Source organism: Zeugodacus cucurbitae, chromosome 5 (assembly GCF_028554725.1).
Source record: "Zeugodacus cucurbitae isolate PBARC_wt_2022May chromosome 5, idZeuCucr1.2, whole genome shotgun sequence".
NCBI classification, from domain to species: domain Eukaryota; kingdom Metazoa; phylum Arthropoda; class Insecta; order Diptera; family Tephritidae; genus Zeugodacus; species Zeugodacus cucurbitae.
Window position 1 is genome coordinate 49,630,980 of NC_071670.1, and position 19,864 is coordinate 49,650,843.

The following is a 19,864-nucleotide window of genomic DNA, read 5'->3' on the forward strand; positions in this document are numbered from 1 at the left end:
ACCAATTCACCTTTTAATTCTACTTTGACCAAACCCTTCTCTCTCACCAACTCTTCAACAATCAACCCCACCTCAAGCAACAATTATATCTTCCCCTCGCCCAGAAATAACGACTGTGGTGGTCTAATGCTCTCCGACTCAGTACAAGCTGAGCCAAAGAGCGTTGCTGATCATAACAGTGACTTCGAAATGTAATGCATCCCTCACTGTAGGTGGCTACCGGCGCTCTGCTCGCAGAGTGTCAAAAGCAGTTACATGCGTGTGTGTATGCATATATTCGTTCTCCCATAACTTTTCGTTTTACCTCCATATTATTTGCTATTCATCATGTTATCAATTTTGCAATGGAATATGAATGGTTACCTCAATAACTATCACGAACTTGAAATTCTGATTAAATACTATTCCCCATCCATCATTCTTTTAACCGAAACTCACTTACCCCAAAACCAAACTGCCTACACTCCCAAAAATTACATAGGGCATTTCTACAATCTACCTCAGATCACTAGTAAAAAGCAAGGAATTGCAATATTAGTCAAAAGGAATATTCAACACAAACTATCACCTATTCAAACAAGCTTCTCAGCACTAGCGATTGACATCAATACAACAACCAAGATAGTGGCTGTTTGCATGTACATTCCTCCCAAAGATACTTTTTCTACATCTGATATTTCCCAACTTCTGAACCAATTCAGTACACAATGCATCATTGGAGGCGACTTCAACGCCTGGAATACTATCTGGGGATCTGATTACACAAACTCTAGAGGACAAAAAATTGAAGACGCGTTAATCCCATCCAATTTTATATCACTAAATAATGGTGCTCCCACCCACTTTTCGACTCACCACACCTTTTCTACAGTTGACATTACACTTTGTTCCGCAACTCTAGCCTCAAACTGCCAGTGGAAAGTCCTTGACTCATTACATGGAAGCGACCACTTCCCTATCCTTACCCAAATAACCTCAGTCTGCAATCAATCCTTAGTAAAATTCACACCCAGATTTAAAACTAACCAAGCCGACTGGAAGAAATTCAGTCAAATGTGCGAAGAAATCAGTGCAGCCTCTCCAATTGCTAATAACATAAACCAAGAAGCAGCTAAAATCCTAAGAGTTATACGATCAGCAGCTCACCTCACCATACCACAAACTAAACCAAATAGATCCAATAAAACCGTTCCTTGGTGGAGCTCCGAACTATCCGCACTCCAAGTTTCCAAGCAGAACTTGTGGCACCAATACAAAACCGTTCGCTCAACAGAAAATCTATTGAGATACAAAAAAGCAAACGCACAATTTAAGCGAAACGCCAAATTAGCAAAGCGCAAAGCATTTGAAGAACTTACCTCCAGCATAAACCCATCAACAAAACCTAAAAAAATATGGAATGACATACGAATACTCACTCGCTCCCCAAGACAAATGTCCTTTACGTACATTAATTCCGCTAATGGACCACTCTCTGACCCACATGCTATTGCCAACAATTTTGCTTCTCAGTTCTCCCTTTCCTCCTCCGATACAACCTTCTCAAACACTTTCCGCAACTTAAAAGCAAGACGACTAAACCAGGAACCACCAATCTCTTACCCTTTATCAATCACAGCCAAGCAACTTGAGTCCAAAATCCTCCCATCAGAACTCGAATTTGCCCTCTCCTTAGTCAAAGGAAGTTCACCAGGCCTGGACAAGATTACATATCCCATAATTCAAAACCTGCCAAACTCAGTCAGGAGTAGACTACTCAAGCTTTACAATTGCATTTTTGATAGTGGACCCTACCCACAATTTTGGAAAACTGCATGTATTGTTCCAATACTAAAACCCAACAAACCCCCTTCTGATGTAAACAGTTATAGACCAATTTCGCTCCTATCATGTCTTGGAAAATTATTAGAAAAGATTATTGTCAATCGCTTAGCGTGGTATGCTGAAGTGAAAAACCTTATAAGCCCTAATCAAGTTGCATACAGAAAGGGATTTGGCACCATGGATGCACTCCTACATCTAGACTACTTTATTTCAAACGCTTTATCCTCCAAAAACCACGTGTCTTTATTAGCGATAGACTTTCAAAAAGCATTCGACAGAATCGGCATACACATAGTTTTGAAACAACTTGACGCTTGGAAAGTGGGCCCAAAAATTAAAAAATTTGTTAAAAATTTTCTCCAGCATAGAAAGTGTAGAGTCAAAATAAACGGATTTCTGTCCAACAGTGTTCCTTTAGATAATGGCACCCCACAAGGTTCACCCTTATCTGCATTTCTTTTCATAATCGCGTTTGATGAAATTGTTCTCCGAACAACAAATATCCGCGGCATCCAATGTCAGCTCTACGCCGATGATGTAGTCTTCTACACAAAGTGTAACAATCTTGCTCAAGTCACTCAAATTTTCGAAAATGTCCTAGCAGAGTTAACTTCATGGTCCCTGACTGCTGGTATCACAATATCAATAGAAAAAACAAAAATTTTACATATTTGCAAAAAAGTGAACTGCTCTAATCTAACTAACTTCTGTACTAACCTTAATATTAGCATTGTTAATGAACTTAAAGTTTTAGGATTAATAATAGACTCTAAATATAACTTTAAATCACATTGTAAATATGTTAGAGACTGTCTTGTGACAAGATTAAATATAATAAAATATCTAACATCTAAGAAAAGCCATATTCACCCAGCCACTCTTATCAACGCAACCAGAGCCTTAATACTCTCCAAGGTTGAATACGCACTTCCACTCTATGGAAACTGTCCAGCATCTGCAATCAACAAAATATCCACGCCTTATCACGTAGCAATACGGAGAAGCATAAGATCATTCCCTACGACACCCCTAAAAAACCTCTTTGCAGAAACTGGCTTGCCTACAATCGCTGAAAGAACAATCGATAGCTGCCGTCGTTTACTCCCTAAACTGCTATTTACTCCAAACAATATTTTAAAAAGAGACGTAAAAAACGCAATGTCAAGAAAACGGGAGCCAAGATTCTTGCCAGCAATCAGTCGACCACTGAAATTCCTTAAACACCTTCAGATACCGCATACTTCAAGGCCTAGAGTATCCACTATCCGCCAACAGTGGTTGATTAACAACATTCCTCACACAATTAAAACACTCCAATTTCCAAAAACAAATACACCACAAGAGAAATACAGAGCAATTTATGCGAAAGAAAAGCACTTTTACAGCCAAAATGGATGGAACTTCTTATTTACGGATGGCTCTAAATCCCGCGACAACACATCATTTGCAGTAACAAAAGAAAATGGAGAAATTATTCGGCACGGCCTACTCCACCCGATTTGCTCCGTGTTTACCGCTGAAGTCTCCGCTATTCTCGAAGCCATCACATATGCCAAGCTTCACCGAGGCAAGTTCATTATTTGCACCGACAGTAACTCATGCCTTGACGCCATCGAATGCCCCTCCAATAGTCAAAATGAGGTAGTCGCGATACGCAACACTTTAATAGCCACACCTCGAAAAATCAAACTAATGTGGATACCAGGCCACACAGGAATCATTGGCAACGAAAACGCCGACGCGGCTGCAAAAAACGTTGCAAAAACACCATCCATAATGTTTAACTACATGTCTAAAAAAGACATTTTGACTGAAATCGCAAACGAAAGACGCCAGACTCAAATTAGCGATTGGAACACCTATGCTCATCACTACTCCGCTATCAATCCTAGCAGAAAGAAAGGAACTATCGCTGCCGACATAGCTCTCTCAACAATTAAGCCATTTATTCGCCTACGCCTGGGGCACACAATTATCACGCACGCACATCTTCTACAACGTACCCCACCCAGTAAGTGTCCATTTTGTGAAGAGCCGGCATCAATTTGGCATTTACTACATTGTCCAATTATCGACTCAACCCGAAAAGATATCCTGAGTACAACGGATCCCTTCGACCTTTTGAGAGAGGCCAACATCACAAACGTTCTAAAGATGTACAAATTGTTGAAAGAGACTGACTTGTTAAAGCATATTTAATATTAAGAATAAATCGTAGTTAGCTATACTAACACCTTAAACATTAACGTTATATTAGATTACAGACAGCCGAAGGCCCTTGTTGCTAGCGCTGCTAAATATTCATTTGTCAAATAATTTATTATTGTACAAATTTCATAAAAATAAAAAAAAAAAAAAAATTGAGTGCAGCTCTTCTGTACCACATTTATCATGAAATTTAAGGTTTCTGGTATTATACTCTCACAGCAATTTTGTTGCGAGAGTATAAATATCGGCATTTGAATAATCTTATAAATAGTGTCCAATTATACGTTTGAGCCACTGTATATAACCCTATATCTAACTCGTTTGGTTTTATAACTTACAAACAGCCGTTATGTGAATAAAACTATAATACTCTCTTAGCAACTTTTGTTGCGAGAGTATAAAAAGCGTAATATAACTTCCTGCAACCTTTACCGAGTAAAATCACAGGTTGACCCACCAACAGCAGTCAGCAATATTGTTATCAGTTGTAATAAGAGCTGGAAACAGCTGGCCAACCAAGTAATCCTTTCACAAACAGTTTGGAGCATACGGAAGCAAGTGAAGAAACAAGCAAAGAAAGAAAGCGAGAAAATAAAAAATACAACTTTTTCATATTTAATGCAGCGTCACGCGTTTGTCAGCTTCATTTAGCACACTCACACTCAGTGGTTCCGTGGCAAACCGTGTAAATTAAAAGATGTGAAGAATGAAGCAAACTGTGGAAATCCTTCACAGCTGCCATGGCTTTTACTTTCGCATTTTCATTGTGTGTGTGTTTGCTGTTCTAGTTTGTTATTTTTACGTTTGCCGACCGCAGTGAACTCGGTTTTTATGAGGCATTCTATTTTTATTTGGCGCGCGCTTGCTTTGTGTTGGCTTCATTCCATTCCTGTTGCCCTGAGTCCATGAGGTGTTTTCTTATTTTTTTCTTTTGTCGGGTTGATTTTTTCTTTATATTTTTTCGCACTTTTCTATTATTTTTAATTTTTTTCTTTTATTTTGCTATTCCTGTTTGCTGCACTTGCGCTAACGGCAGACGCATAAAAAATTATTTTGCAGCAGCAGCAACAACTTATTTGTTAACCCATCACCCGCCAGCTGGTGGCTGCCTGCTGCCTGCTGCCACTGACATTGAACTTTGTGGCTTTCAGTGGTGTGCTGCTGCTGTTGTTGAGCTTCCGCGCAGCTCATTTACACGCGACACGCGATGACAGCAGTCAGTGGTGGTACACTGGAAACTGCCGGCAGCTGTTGGCAAGCTCGGTGCAAATGAGTAACCAGTTAATGTTTGTGTGTTTGTTGGCATGAAATTGCAGTATGACTTCATGTCCGGCACTGCAGGCGTTGTATAGTTGTTGCTATCAGATACTCACAGCGATATACAATTTGCCATTGCAATGGGTTTAAAACTGTTTACATTACTATTGTTGTTGTTTTTGTTATTGTAGTTAGTAAATAATTTGTAACATTTGTGGTGTTTATGAAAAATATCGCCTTTCATTAACTTACTGTCAGCCACACACTTTGCAGCTACGCTTCTAATTAACTTTTCCTGCTTGTCAACAGTGGAAATTAAATATTAATTTCATTAAAAGAAAAGTTGTGGAAATTTTTGAGCACAAATGTGATACAATTGTATAAATATATCTAATTTCTTGAGACATGTCCAATTTTGTCAACTTCTAATTGCTTTGGAAATTGTCATAAATCAAAATTATATGTTGGTGACACAAACGAAAAGAGTGTTAAGGTCACGTTCGCCTGATATTGAAGCACTTAAGGCGAATGTGATATAGTTGTGGACAGCTGTGTCCCAACAACATACCTCACTGGCGATGAATGGCGCAAGTGACAAGCAAGTAATCAGTGTCAATATTATTGACAACAGCAAATGCATATGTATATGAATCATGTATGTATATGATATTCATATGTAGATATTTTTGTTGTCATGCCTCACAGTGTTTTTCGATTAAATTTGAGAGCACATGTTTCATTAAAAATAACTAAAAGCTTTTACGAAAGAGCGTAAAGGTTTCCAGAATACAAAATATGGTTCACCAAAACTATAATAGTTCAGAAAATAAACGAATAAGAACGTACAGCCTTTTGGATAAATAACAAAGACACCAACATTAAGTTAGTATTCAAAAACAAGAAGGGTATATGTGAACCAGATAAAAGAAAAAAGTCACTTTAAGCTCCTAATTCAAGTTCAGTTAATCGAGACGACTCCAAAGTTTCACTAATTCAAGTCTACCATATCCATACAAGCGATTATAAACTTGCAAATATTTTGAACTGGGACCGTAATGAAAACATTTAGACTAAATTGGACTCATCACTGGGAATATTAGACTTATTGGTAGGCAGAATGTAAAGAGGTTTTCAATAAGAGTGCTAAAAACGGTTTGGAATATCAGTGAAGTTCTTTATTCCTGTGAAAGTACATTTGATGCCATTATGTATAGAACTCGATTTCTTTCGACGATTTTCAAGCATAAATCGGCCGATACTGCTGCAATTTCACTTTCGATATTCGTACGAAGTTCATCAATCGTCGCCGCTGGCTAGTTGGTATAGACCATAGACTTGAAGTAGCCCCACTGGAAATAGTCTAACGGCGTCAAATTGCAAAACCGAGGTGAGATAACACGTTCACCAAACTTGGGTTTCAATAAATCGGTTGTGACATTCGCTGTGTGACTTTTGGCACCGTCCTGTTGGAACCACATATTGTCCAAGTCCATATCATTCAATTCGGGCCAAAAATATTCGGTTATCAATCAGCAGTAGCGATACCCATTCACAGTAAGGTCCCGGTCTTGGTTAACACGGTAGAAGTAAGGCACAATGACGTCGCCGGCCCATAAACTGCACCAAACAGTAACTTTTGCAGGATGCAATGAGCCTCATCGCTACGTAGGACGTAGAGCTCTTAAAGTTGAGGCCACTAATTCCGAATTTCGGTAGTAAATTTTATTAATTTGTTGTAGGAGCATATATCATTCCATGATGAAATGGCAAACCGTACTGAAGAGAAATGTCAAAAATGCAGGAAGAAATATGGCGTCGTTTGCTGTCTACTTTCAGTCTACTTTTGTATCGTTCCTTTTGAAACCATTTACCTTAATCTTCTGCACAAAGCAGTAGGTGAAAAACTCGACAAATTAGGAAACAACTGACAATACAATACAAATCACTTAATGCAATCAAAAAGACGAGTTCATTCGAACATAAATAGATATTTTAGAAAACTGGAATACGTACCAAAACAATCTTCAGAAAAACGAACAAATTCAGATTCTGTAAAGTAATTCATTGAAAACCCGACATTTTACCAAAATACGACCAAAACTATTAACGGTGCTTTAGTACTAAGATTTCATAGGTTTGAAAGCTGTCCTAAGACCAAAGACTATATCGACAATAATTAACAAACTACCTTAAGAAAGCTGAAACTTTTTACACTTTACCTCTACTCTAAGTTTACTGTTAACTTAAGTCCATACATCTGTGCTCATGTGTCTTGTGAATCAATTAACCAGTTTTAACAGGACTTTTATGATTAACAAATAAAATTTAGTGACAATTTTTATACTATCGCAACAAATGTTGCTAAAGAGAGTATTATAGTTTTGTTCACATAACGGTTGTTTGTAACACCCAAAACTAAACGAGTTAGATATAGGGTTATATATAGCAAAGTGATCAGGGTGAAGAGTGGAGTTCAAATCCGAATGTCTGTCTGTCCGTCCGTCCGTCCGTCTGTGTAAGCTGTAACTTGAGTAAAAATTAAGATATCTTATGAAACTTGGCACACTTATTTCTTGGCACCATAGGAAGGTTGCTTTCGAAAATGAGCAAAATCGGACCACTGCCACGCCCATAAATAAAGGTATGGAAATAAAATTTGGTATGAAGGATCACACTATGAAGGGGCATATTTGGATGTAATTTTTTTGGGGAAGTGGGCGTGGCCCCGCCCCCTACTAAGTTTTTTGTACATACCTCGCAAACCAATAGAGCTATATAAACCAAACTTTCTGCAGTCGTTTTTTAGCCACTTCCTAATACAGTCCAAAAATGAAATAAATCGGATCATAACCACGACTACCTCCCATACAAAAGTTAGGTTGAAAATTACTAAAAGTGGGTTAACTCACTAACGAAAAACGTCAGAAACACTAAATTTCACATAAGAAATGGCAGGTGGAAGCTGCACTCAGATTTTTTTTACAAAATGGAAAAGTGGACGTGGCGTCGCCCACTTATGGGTCAAAAACCATATCGCAGGAACTACTAGACCGATTTCAATGAAACTTGGTTTGTAATAGTTTCCTTACATCCCAATGATATGTTGTGAAAATAGGCCAAATCGCCTACTTCCTATATAGCAGAACTTTGACGACGATCGGAATCGTTTAATTTACAATATATAAAGTAAGCACTAGTGAGGATGTCGGTGCAGAACTTTGCACAAATACTACGTTTATAGCGTGGCAGTCCCATTCTAAAAATCGCCGAAATCGGACCATAGGTTTTTAAGGCCCCATATATCGAACACGAGGTCCTCGGTGCTTCTAACCTAATATTATGGTTTCCAACCTTCAATGGATTTTATACAATATATATGACGAATATGTGGATAAAATTGTGTCTTATATAATATAAATAAATTAAATAAATAAATTGCGAGAGTATAAAATGTTCGGTTACACCCGAACTTAGCCCTTCCTTACTTGTTATTTTGAGAATTTATTTTAAACATATTTAATTGAGAATTTGAATCTGATTTTGTACAAAATAACGGTAAAGACGTAACCTAACTCAAATATTGTGATTAAATTTAATAATTGAATATTGAATATAATAAAATTAAATTTATATAATATGTATTTGCTGGCGATATATATATTAATGTAAGAGGATATGTATGGTTAAATGAAATAAAATAATTTATATATTAAATCACTTATTTACATATCTACACTGAGTTCAATATTTTATAAATGTACAATTTCTATATACATATGTATACCCGTAGAAGAATTATTCGAGCAGAAGTCATGGCCCGTTTGTAATTGATTTCGTACAATATACGAGAGATGCTTATCAACAAAAATTATATATGACGACAAAGCGAACTTTCAGTTATGTGTGCCACACGTATAACACATGTAGCTGACGATATTGAGCTTTATGAGGTCATGTCAAAGGATAATAACCGCAATCAGCAGAGTAGTGTGGCAAATGGAATATTTTGTTTGTTTAATACAAGTGAAATGTTTGATTAAATGTATGTAGGTGTCTGAATATAAGTATATTTGTGGGCTTACAGAAATTCTACAATATTAATAATTTTCCTAGAGAAGTTTCAAAACTCCTTTGTAGATATTAAACAGTAAAAGAATATCATGAGATTTGCAAAGCTAACTGTAGAAGCTAAGCTACTTTTCGATAATCTGATTCCGATTTCTATAGTCCTAGCATTCTAGCAGTTTCTCTTCATTAGAGAAATATTTAAATTTTAGTGGAAAATAATTACACATTTTTTTTTATATTTTTGGTCACAAGTTTTAAATATATATATTTTTTGCTTTCGTCATCTTTAGCTTAAATAAAACTATAAATAATAATGATATAATATAATAAATTTTGTTATACAAATATACTTAATAACTAACTCTAGACTAAATTCAAAACTTCTTTTTCGAATTGAAACGCAAAACGCATTCGCAATAATTCGGCAATTTAACCATGCGCTCCATCAACATACCATTCACCAACACTACCAAACTCCTAAACATGTAGTGCTGCTTACATTTCGATGAGATACCTCTTGGCAGTAGATCTTCATATTTGCAAGAACTGCCCTCATTTTCGCACTGCTCCACCAGCACACCTTGTCTGTACTGCGCATGCTGCACCACCAACACCCATTTAGAATCCTTTGTCTCAACACTTTTCGGATAAATCATGCGCGCTCTGCTATTGCAGAAATTCTCCTCACCTTCCTCCTCCATGCGATTTGTCACATTTAATGGCTGGATGAAATCGTCTTTGAAATACGAACTGAATTGTTCAAACTGCTGCGGATCGATTTTGTCCAGTTGTGTGGCTTCCAAATAATTTGGCACTTCTGTGCAATAGGACTTTCCGGCACTGCGTTCAGCGCAAGTAATATTCTCGGTTTCGAAAATGTCCTCATCATCGTCAAGCACCTCATTTGGATGTATACCCGATGGGCGTGTATTGAATACCATCATACCGGGACCAACTTTGAAGATACTACCCAATTTACTAAGGACATCGTGCGTCGCACTTGCATCGGCTTCGGGATTTGGTCGGCCATCGGTTTGTTCAACGCTCAGCAAGAGCGCAAGTGCCGTTAATGTTATGAGAAATGTTACTTTTAATGACATCTTTGACTTTATGAATTTATATGGTCACTACTCAAATGTCACTATTATTTTAATGCGGTATAACTTCACTGCTGGAAATTTTGTTGACTACTGAACACCAAATTAAAATTTCCACCGCATTTTATATATCCGCAACGTCGTGTAAGGTGTTTATTCCTTAAAGACTCGTGTTAACATGCGCAGTACCTGTAGAGTTTACCTTGCAGAAACGCCCGGAATGCCTTATGGGATTTTCCACTAGGTTTTTCCTAATTAAGGGTCAGGGTAAAGCCCCATCACCGACCGAAATTTTTTGCGTTTTCCCTAATTAAAGAAAAATACCGAATTTTGTGTTTTCATCACTGTTCGCACGTTTATCAGATATGGGGAAAACGAGTAAGTGAGGACCAATTTCGGCCGGAACCATTACTATCATCTGCAAAACAGCTTTTTTGGGAGACATAGACACAGACCTGTTATAAGTATAGGTATTTTATGGTCTCCATGGCGAGCACCAAATGTCAAAATATTTCTTTTTCGTAAACCGAGAAATGTCATACAGAACCAAAAATAATAAGATCGATGATTTTGATTGGGCAACTTCATTCATAATCAAAATATCAACTAAAGCACCGACAAATTTTAAAATATTCGATTCAATCTTCAATACTACAATCTCCTCTTTTGACCACATTTCGTTTAGTTTTCTTTTATCATCATCAGCAAATGTCTAATACCTTAAAACCCCCATAGAGAGATTGCTTTAAACAGTAATTTTCTGAACCTAAAATATGAACTTGTGAAACACTATTGCAAAAAGGTATTCCTGCCTGAAGTTATAGACATATTTCACCTTCAAGGGATTTCCCCAATACGTTTCCCAAATTAATAGTGGAAACTTTTCGCTCTGAATTCGCAATAACAGCAAAACAAATACAACACAGCTCGCTATATATTGAGCGAAAAACTGGCTGGAGTCATCAGTCGTCAACACTCAGGTGAAAACGAACACACAGTTCAAGTCTTAAACAAGAAAGAAAACCAGAGGATTTCACATTTAGAGCACACTATTACTTCTGAAAAAATTTAAAATATGTCGTCAAAGCTGTCTTTAGTGTTTACAACACTTGCACTATTCTTAATACTTCATAAAACTAACGGCAGACCATCGCCGATGCCTAGTGCAGATGTTCCCAAAGATATCTTGAACAAACTGAAGAGCGTATTCAGAGTTGGTCATGGAATTATGGTATACAACACAGGAGTAGCAAGCGAAGAACTTGAAGATGATGAAATCGTTTGCACCGAACGTAGAGCTGGAAAGACATACTGCAAAGAAGTTGAAAACTATATAGAGGCTACACGTCTAGACAAAATCGATCCAGAACAATTTGCTAAATTCCAAGAATATTTCAAAGATGATTTGGTACAAACACAGATGGTGGCAACTCGTATGGATGTTGGTGATAGTAAGACCAAAGTAATATACCCAGAAGGAGCCTTGTCGGAGGATTCCAAATGGTTATTGGTGGTGCAACATGGACAACATAAGCAGGGTGTTCTAGTAGAGGAATGCGAAAATGTGGACCGTACTTCCGAAGAGAATAGTACCTTGCCTGTGGAGTATGTATCGACATGTAAACAAAACTTTACCTATCGCAAACTGGTTGTATTGGTGAATGGTGAGATGAAAGAGGAAATGGTCAAATTACCAAGCAACTGTGAATGCAGTTCCTCTTAACTTTAAACATAAATAAACCAAACCGATAGAATTTAATTTAGAATAATGCAGATTAAAAGAGTTTAGCTTGTAATACATATGATCTTATTTGTGAGGTTAAAAAAAAAGAAGAAATAAATAGTATACTATAAATCATGTTTTTTTATTATTATTTAGGGTATGGTATTGTTTTTTGGGTACAAAACCAGAAGAACATCGTTAATACAAGTCAATGAGATGTCCGAATATAACTGCTACCATTTTAGATCCTTGTCAAAATTAGTTTTATGGACTTGAATTTTTATAATTTTAACTTATAATTTTAACTTTTGACCCTTAATTTTTGAGATTTTCAGTTACAACTTCATTTTGTAATCAGTTATATTGTCAAGGATATGTTGCTAGTATTGAAACTAATTGTGTTGCCAGAAGAATCTTTCCAGAATAAATAATAGATACATAACGACTCCAGTACTATCTATGTTCTGAATAAAATGCATGCATATAGGTGGAGGAAGTTATGTCAGTGATATAAATATTTTTGGTATTTAAGAATTTGAAAAAAAAAAATTACCAACCCAAACAATATGTTTTAAATATGATCCAAAAATATCAAATCGATTCCAGAAAAATTTTAAATTATAGATCCTTTGGAACCACCACCCATCCGGCCACGTCAGTATGAATGTAAAACTGTAAACGCGTTTATCGCAAAACTCAATTTTTAATGTCGGTAAATAATATTTCTCGAAAAGTTATGCAGCGATTATATTGAAATTTTGCACGCACCGTTGAAATAACATTATCAAGTTAAAGAACGAGGGATTTTTAATATCGTTATTACTACTATTTTTTATGAGTCAATAAATGGCGAAAATTTGACGAAAAAGTTAGTTTTTTCGTTAAAATTCTGTTTTAAACATTTTCTTTTTTCCTTCGTTCATTAACTAAATTTATCCATTTACTATCGAAACATTTTTGGTTTTTTGATTTTGGACGATCCTATAATGAGTTATGCTGTCCAGAGCAAAGGCTTGGTTTTGGACACACCGTAGAAGATGAGGAACCAACGGTTGAGTTTTCGAAAATTGTAAATGAAAATTTCACAAAACACACTTTAAATTTGTACTTTGATATGCAGAGTTGTTTAAATGCAACATATAATTGTATATATAAAAAAAACCCTTGTTTTCAACCTCTCTTAATTACTCCTTCTAAAAATAATTATATACTGCTAGGCGGTTATGAAAAAAATGCTTTAAGATTTTATGTCAATTAAATTCAAATGTGCAAAGCATTTACTTATAAAATTCAAAACGTGAATAATGGATATTTGTTTACCCAATATGGGCTAAGTTTAAGTTTAAGGCTCAAAGAGGAAACTTTATAGAAATATGGACCGATTTCATTACTATATAAGAGCTGAAGTGATTCGTGTACCTTTTTTAACAATTTTGCCACCATAATGTAGCTCCTAGATTATACGTTCACCTAAATTATAAAGGGCTAGAGGAAGTATTGACCTGATTTTACCAATTTTGGCACAGATACATACTATTATAATGGATACATTTCCTAAAACTTTGAAATATTTGAGAGATTTAACTTAATTCCGATATCAGGGGTCCTGAAAAATTATAATTATAAATTATTTGTGTAAAGTTTAATTCCAATATTTTCATTAGTGCTTGATTATTTGCTATATTGAAAAGTGAAAGAATTGAAAATTGTCAACAAAACTGTTATAACCTTTTCGACGGTTACTCGATTAACGATCAGCTGTTATACATTTTTGTTCAGTTTATAAGTTGGCTATTACTATTTTATCAATAACTACAACCAAACTAACAGCGTTGACAACAACCTGCAGAGTTGCATTCCAGTTTCAAATTGTTTTGTATTCGCTTAAAAATTAATGTAGTTAAATAGGATTTTTCTTTTGTACCTTGTGGATCGATCGACCGCGTGCATGTTGTGAGAGTTTGAAAATGGGGATTCGGTAGATATTTGATTATCTAAAAGGCCAAGGGGAAGTATATTAATGGTGAGATTTTTTAATTATGGCAAGGAAAAAAATCTAAGTTGTATGAAAGAACAAAACTAATCGAGGCAGAATACTTCAATAACTGTGAAGACATTCTAAAGAAGAACATTATTTATAGTATCTCAAAGAAAGAAAAACAAAAACTAATAACGCAATATTGATTAAATTAAACAATATATTCACGTAAAAGAATATCTTAACCAACATATAATGAATAGTTAAAAAATGAAGATTCAATTATTGATTGATATTGTTTATAATAAAAATTAATAAATTTATAAGCACTATTTGGGAAAACTAGAAATAATTAATATCAGGTTTATCCCGGTGTGAAAAAGTTATCTGGTTTTACCCAGTGGAACCGAAACTCGTAAAACCCGGAGATGGAAATACCGTTCTACCATGGAAAGCAGTTCTGTGGGCAATTGAGTTTTTCCAAGGTAGTATACTCTGCGCAGAACTATATAAAGAGCTGAGAATCCACTCTGGATATCAGTCAACAACGCTAAGGTGTCAGTGAAACATACAGCTAAAGAAATCAATCGCAGCAGATTTTAAATACAAAACAGTAAAATACAAGAAAATTCAATATGTCTTTGAAGCTACACTCTTTGATAGCAATTCTACTGGTCGTTGTTCAAACTAGTGCCAGACCATCGGCAATACCTAGCGCAGAAGCACCTAACGATGTGATGAACAAATTGAAGAGCGTCTTCAGAGTTGGTCAAGGCATTATGGTATACAACACAGGAGTATCAAGCGAAGAACTTGAGGATGATGAAATCGTTTGCGCTGAACGTAGAGCTGGAAAATCCTATTGCAAGGAGGTTGAAAACTATATAGAGGCGACACGTCTAGACAAAATCGACCCGGAGCAATTCGCTAAATTCCAAGAATATTTCAAAGATGATTTAGAACAAAAACAGATGGTGGAAACTCGTATGGAGATCGAGAAACCCTGTAGTACTAAGACTAAAATGATCTATCCCGAGGGTGCTATGTCAGAAGATTCCACATGGTTATTGGTGGTGCAACATGAGCAACATAAACAAGGTGTTTTAGTAGAGGAGTGCGAAATTGAAGAGCGACCCACCGAGGAGAATAGTACTTTGCCGCTGGATAATATGCCGCAATGTAAACAGAATTTCAACTATCGCAAATTGGTTGTCTTGGTGAATGGTGTGATGAAAGAGAAAATGGTTAAATTGCCAAGTAACTGCTCTGCTTGAAAAAATAAATATGATTAATTTAGCATAATGTAGAATTTAAGAAGTATTAGAATTTGATATACATCTATATTTTAAGAATTGACTTAGTAGAGAAGATCTAGAATAAAAAAATGTTGCATTGGCAACATATGAAAAATTAAATCTATATATGTCATTTATCTGAATATGTTTTGGGATAATATAGGGGTAATGAGAAATGAAAAGACCATACAGCTCGCTCGATTATCAAGTTTAGAATTTCCATATGCTCAGACAATACTATTCCTTGGGTGTATCTATTTTCTTTCCTTTCTAGTTGAGAGCAATCCATTAAGGTGTTAGGGTAGTCTCAGACACGAAAAAAAAAATAAAAACAAAACAATGTTTTGACTTAAAGTCACGAAAATTTGAAAAAAAAAATAATTTCCAAAGTTATAGCTGTTTGTGTTCACCCAGTTCCAAAAAAGGGCCCTGCGGTGACAATCATAAGTCCCTGGAGATTCATGTTAAATCAATAGTATAAGAAAAATTAATTCCAAACTGCGTTTCGGAGTGCCCGAGCGCTCTTTGTTATTTGTCGAATAACTCGAAAAGTAATTATGAGATCAATTTCAAATTTTCAGAGAATATTATAGATATCAAAAATTGATATTTTGAAAATTCTGACTACCCCTAACCCCTTAACGTTGAGACCTTTCGTAACAATTGTTTATAATGGTTTGTTTGTTCATTCCTCAGAACAGCTTAGTAAATATGAAGTAGTTTTTGCACCAGAATATGTTAACATAAGGGAAATATTGCTATGTTTGTCAAAAAGATCAGAAAAATATTAACATGTTTTTCAAAATTTTTGGGCACATGTTCAATCTTAAGCATTTTGTACTGCACCCCAGTGAAGGCTTCAAGTTTCTTCCTTCTCCATATTTCTGTCGAAGTTTGTGTATTAATCTAAATATTATAACCAAATCATGTTAGTGTTCTAGGCTAAGAATCTTGTCTTACTTTCACTAAGAAGATATCAATATCAAAATGGACTAAGAACTAGAATGCTGATTTCTTACTTTGAGTGATGTTAAGTCGATATAAATAGTTTATAGTTAGCATAATATATGCAATAGTTGACTGAGCAAATACGTCCTAAAACAATACTGAATTTAATCCCATCAAATAACATTTTGCTGGTTTCATTATGTTAAATTCCAAAACAAGAATCTAGGATGAAATATTTAGAAAGGTAGTTAAAAAGTAAAGAAAGTTGTTGATAACGCCAGTTAGTCTTCTCCTCGATGGAGTAAACGTAGAAATCCCACGCTAACTTTTGACTTCTTGTTCCATTGAATGATAATGTGATTATTTCATGACTTAATAATAATGGACAGATCCAACTCTAAACGAACTTCCAAAACTTGTCTTTAAAAATAAATATAATGTTACAATGATAAGAATATTTCGATAATGTAAAAAGAATCGACTGGGATTTCCCCACCCACCTGAAATTCCTTAAATAAGAAGATGGAAATGAATTTTACTGTGATGGCATTTCCAAGTGTGAAATTCCCCTAAAACATTCTTGTGTGATTTCCAAATCAACCTTTCAATAACAATAAGTATTGTTACTCAACACCAGCGTACACATTTCAGCCTATATAAAGTGCTAAAAATCTGTTCGAGCATCAGTCGACAACACTAAGCTGAACGCGAACACTCAGCTCAATACTTTGTACAAGTACTAGAAAAAAACAGAAGACACTTTAAAAATTAAAGATGTCGTTAAAGTTATCTTTACTATTTACAATGCTTACATTCTTCGTGATATTTCAAAAAACAACCGGTAGACCCTCGCCAATGCCTAGTGCAGATGCTCCCAAAGATATCATAAACAAATTGAAGAGTATATTCAATGTGGGTGAAGGAATCATGGTATATAACACAGGAGTAGCAAGCGAAGAACTTGAAGATGATGAAATCGTTTGCGCCGAACGTAGAGCTGGAAAGTCATACTGCAAAGAAGTGGAAAACTATATTGAAGCTACACGTCTGGATAAAATCGACCCAGAACAATTTGCTAAATTCCAAGAATATTTCAAAAATGATTTGGAACAAACACAGATGGTGGCAACTCGTATGGATGTTGGTGATAGTAAGACCAAAGTAATATATCCAGAGGGTGCTGAGTCAGAGGATTCCAAATGGTTATTGGTGGTACAACATGAACAACTCAAACAAGGTGTTCTAGTAGAGGAATGCGAAAATGTGGACAGCGCTTCCGAAGAGAACAGTACTTTGCCCCTGGAGGATATATCGAAATGTAAACAGAATTTCACCTATCGCAAGTTGGTTGTGTTGGTGAATGGTGAGATGAAGGAAGAAATGGTCAAATTACCAAGCAATTGTGAATGCAGCTCCTCTTAAGTTTATACATAAAAAACCAAACCGATAATTTTTATTTAGAATATTGTCGATTAAAAAAATTTGCTTGTAATACGATCTTGTTTGTAAGGTTAAACAAAAAATATTAAAGAAAAATAGATAGATAAAATACTATAAATCATGGTTTTCATTATTATTTAGGGTATGGTTATAAGGTATTTGATACAAAGGTCACACAAACCGATTAGTAGCATAAATGACTATGAGATGCTAGAATGTGAAGACTTCAAATATCTATTTAGCTTCTGGTCGAAATTAGTCTGTAGTTAAAACACCTCGGTAGCCATACCTTTAGGTGAACTAAGCGAACTTGTTGGAATGAAAATTATTCCTCTTTTTACGATCTTTACTAATTAGTCTTTTGGTATAACAATGAACCATCGTCTTTACCTGTACAAGTAGAATTATTCACGACACTTATCGCTAGGATCAGTCTCTGAACCTAAAAAAAAAGTCTTTGCGGTGACAATCATAAGTCCATGGAGATTCATCTAAAATCAATGGGATAAAAAAAAAATAGTTTTATAAATAGATAATCCTGGGCCTGAACCAAACTTTTTTTCAAAAATTAACAAAATGGCGGCCTCAGGAAATTTTATTCTAGATTTTCGGGAAAAAATCAACAGTTAATTGGCCTTAAAAAATTGAAATTTTTGAAAAAAAAAATCTTTGGTTCAGGCCTGTGTTTATTATGCATTCTAAAAGCTGTAGAAATTTCGTTTTTTCGAGTTACAGTTATCACCACTTCAAAAACAAATAATTGAGAAAACCACATTTAAAGTTTCACACTAGAGTGTTGGAACGCCCGAGCGATCTTTGTTATTTGTCGAATAACTCGAAAAGTTATAATCGGATCAACTTCAAATTTTCAGAGAATATTTTTAAAATATTACACTTAACGTAAATGCAAGAAATAATGATTTTTTGAAAATCCTGACTACTCCTAACCCCTTAAGCATTGAATATATAAAAAATATAAACAAAACTTCCAAGATAATCCGGACGAAATGACAACAACGGATTCTAGAAAGCGATTATTTCATAAAAAATGAGACAGAGTTTTCCCCAGTCGAAGCGAAATTCCCCAAACAAGTTGGAAATACCGTTCTTTCTTTGGACGAAGTCCGTGAGGTGAAATTCTTCAAACATAAACGTGAAATCATTTCAGTATTTTCAATAACTGAAACTGGGTTTTCCTAAATTAGGTATATGAACATACATCGGGTTGACTATATATTAGGCAGAAAATTAACTCAAGGCATCAGTCGCTAACTTTAAGGTGACAGTGCAACACACAGTTAAATACTCTTCAAAGAGAAAATTTAAGCAGAGGATTTTAAACACGGAACAGTAAAAACCATAAAAATAAAATGAAGCTTCAGTCATTGGTTACAATCTTTGTGGTAGTTGTTCAAACTAGTGCCAGACCATCTCCGATGCCTAGTGCAGATGCTCCCAAAGATATGATGAATAAGTTGAAGAGCATATTTAAAGTTGGCCAAGGTATTATGGTATACAACACCGGAGTATCAAGCGAAGGACTTGAGGATGATGAAATCGTTTGCGCCGAACGTAGAGCTGGAAAATCATATTGCAAGGAGGTTGAAAATTATATAGAGGCTACACGTCTAGATAAAATTGATCCAGAACAATTTGCTAAATTCCAAGAATATTTCAAAGATGATTTGGTACAACCACAAATGGTGGAAACTCGTATGGAGATCGAGAAACCTTGTAATATTAAGACAAACGTAATTTATCCTGAAGGAGCATTGTCGGAGGATGCCACATGGTTATTGGTAGTGCAGCATGAACAACACAGACAAGGTGTTCTGGTAGAAGAGTGTGAAAATGAAGAACGTTCTATTGAAGAGAATAGTACAGTGCCGGTAGAGAATATTCGGAAATGTAAACAAATTTTCAACTATCGCAAATTGCTTGTGTTGGTTAATGGGGTGATGAAGGAAAAAATGGTTAAATTGCCAAGTAACTGCGAATGCACTAATATATAATCATTAATTTTAGA

The 19,864-nt window shown here is 35.5% G+C and overlaps 4 protein-coding genes across 4 annotated transcripts; 3 read left to right on the forward strand and 1 right to left on the reverse strand.

The window, feature by feature from the left end:
- Positions 1-9,730: 9,730 nt before the first annotated feature.
- LOC114804001 (protein spaetzle-like) lies at positions 9,731-10,508 on the reverse strand. Its single transcript, XM_029040181.2, has one exon. The coding sequence runs from the start codon at positions 10,455-10,457 to the stop codon at positions 9,732-9,734; it is 726 nt and encodes a 241-aa protein (XP_028896014.2). The 5' UTR covers positions 10,458-10,508; the 3' UTR covers position 9,731.
- Positions 10,509-11,529: 1,021 nt separating this feature from the next.
- LOC114804002 (protein spaetzle-like) lies at positions 11,530-12,346 on the forward strand. The gene has a single exon (XM_029040182.2). It carries the CDS (start codon positions 11,530-11,532, stop codon positions 12,175-12,177), a length of 648 nt encoding a protein of 215 aa, XP_028896015.2. The 3' UTR covers positions 12,178-12,346.
- A 2,444-nt stretch (positions 12,347-14,790) lies between these two features.
- Positions 14,791-15,429, forward strand: LOC105212257 (protein spaetzle-like). The gene has a single exon (XM_011184124.2). It carries the CDS (start codon positions 14,791-14,793, stop codon positions 15,427-15,429), a length of 639 nt encoding a protein of 212 aa, XP_011182426.1.
- Positions 15,430-17,202: 1,773 nt separating this feature from the next.
- On the forward strand, positions 17,203-17,820 carry LOC105212258 (protein spaetzle-like). The gene has a single exon (XM_011184125.2). It carries the CDS (start codon positions 17,203-17,205, stop codon positions 17,818-17,820), a length of 618 nt encoding a protein of 205 aa, XP_011182427.2.
- The last annotated feature ends 2,044 nt before the right edge of the window (positions 17,821-19,864 follow it).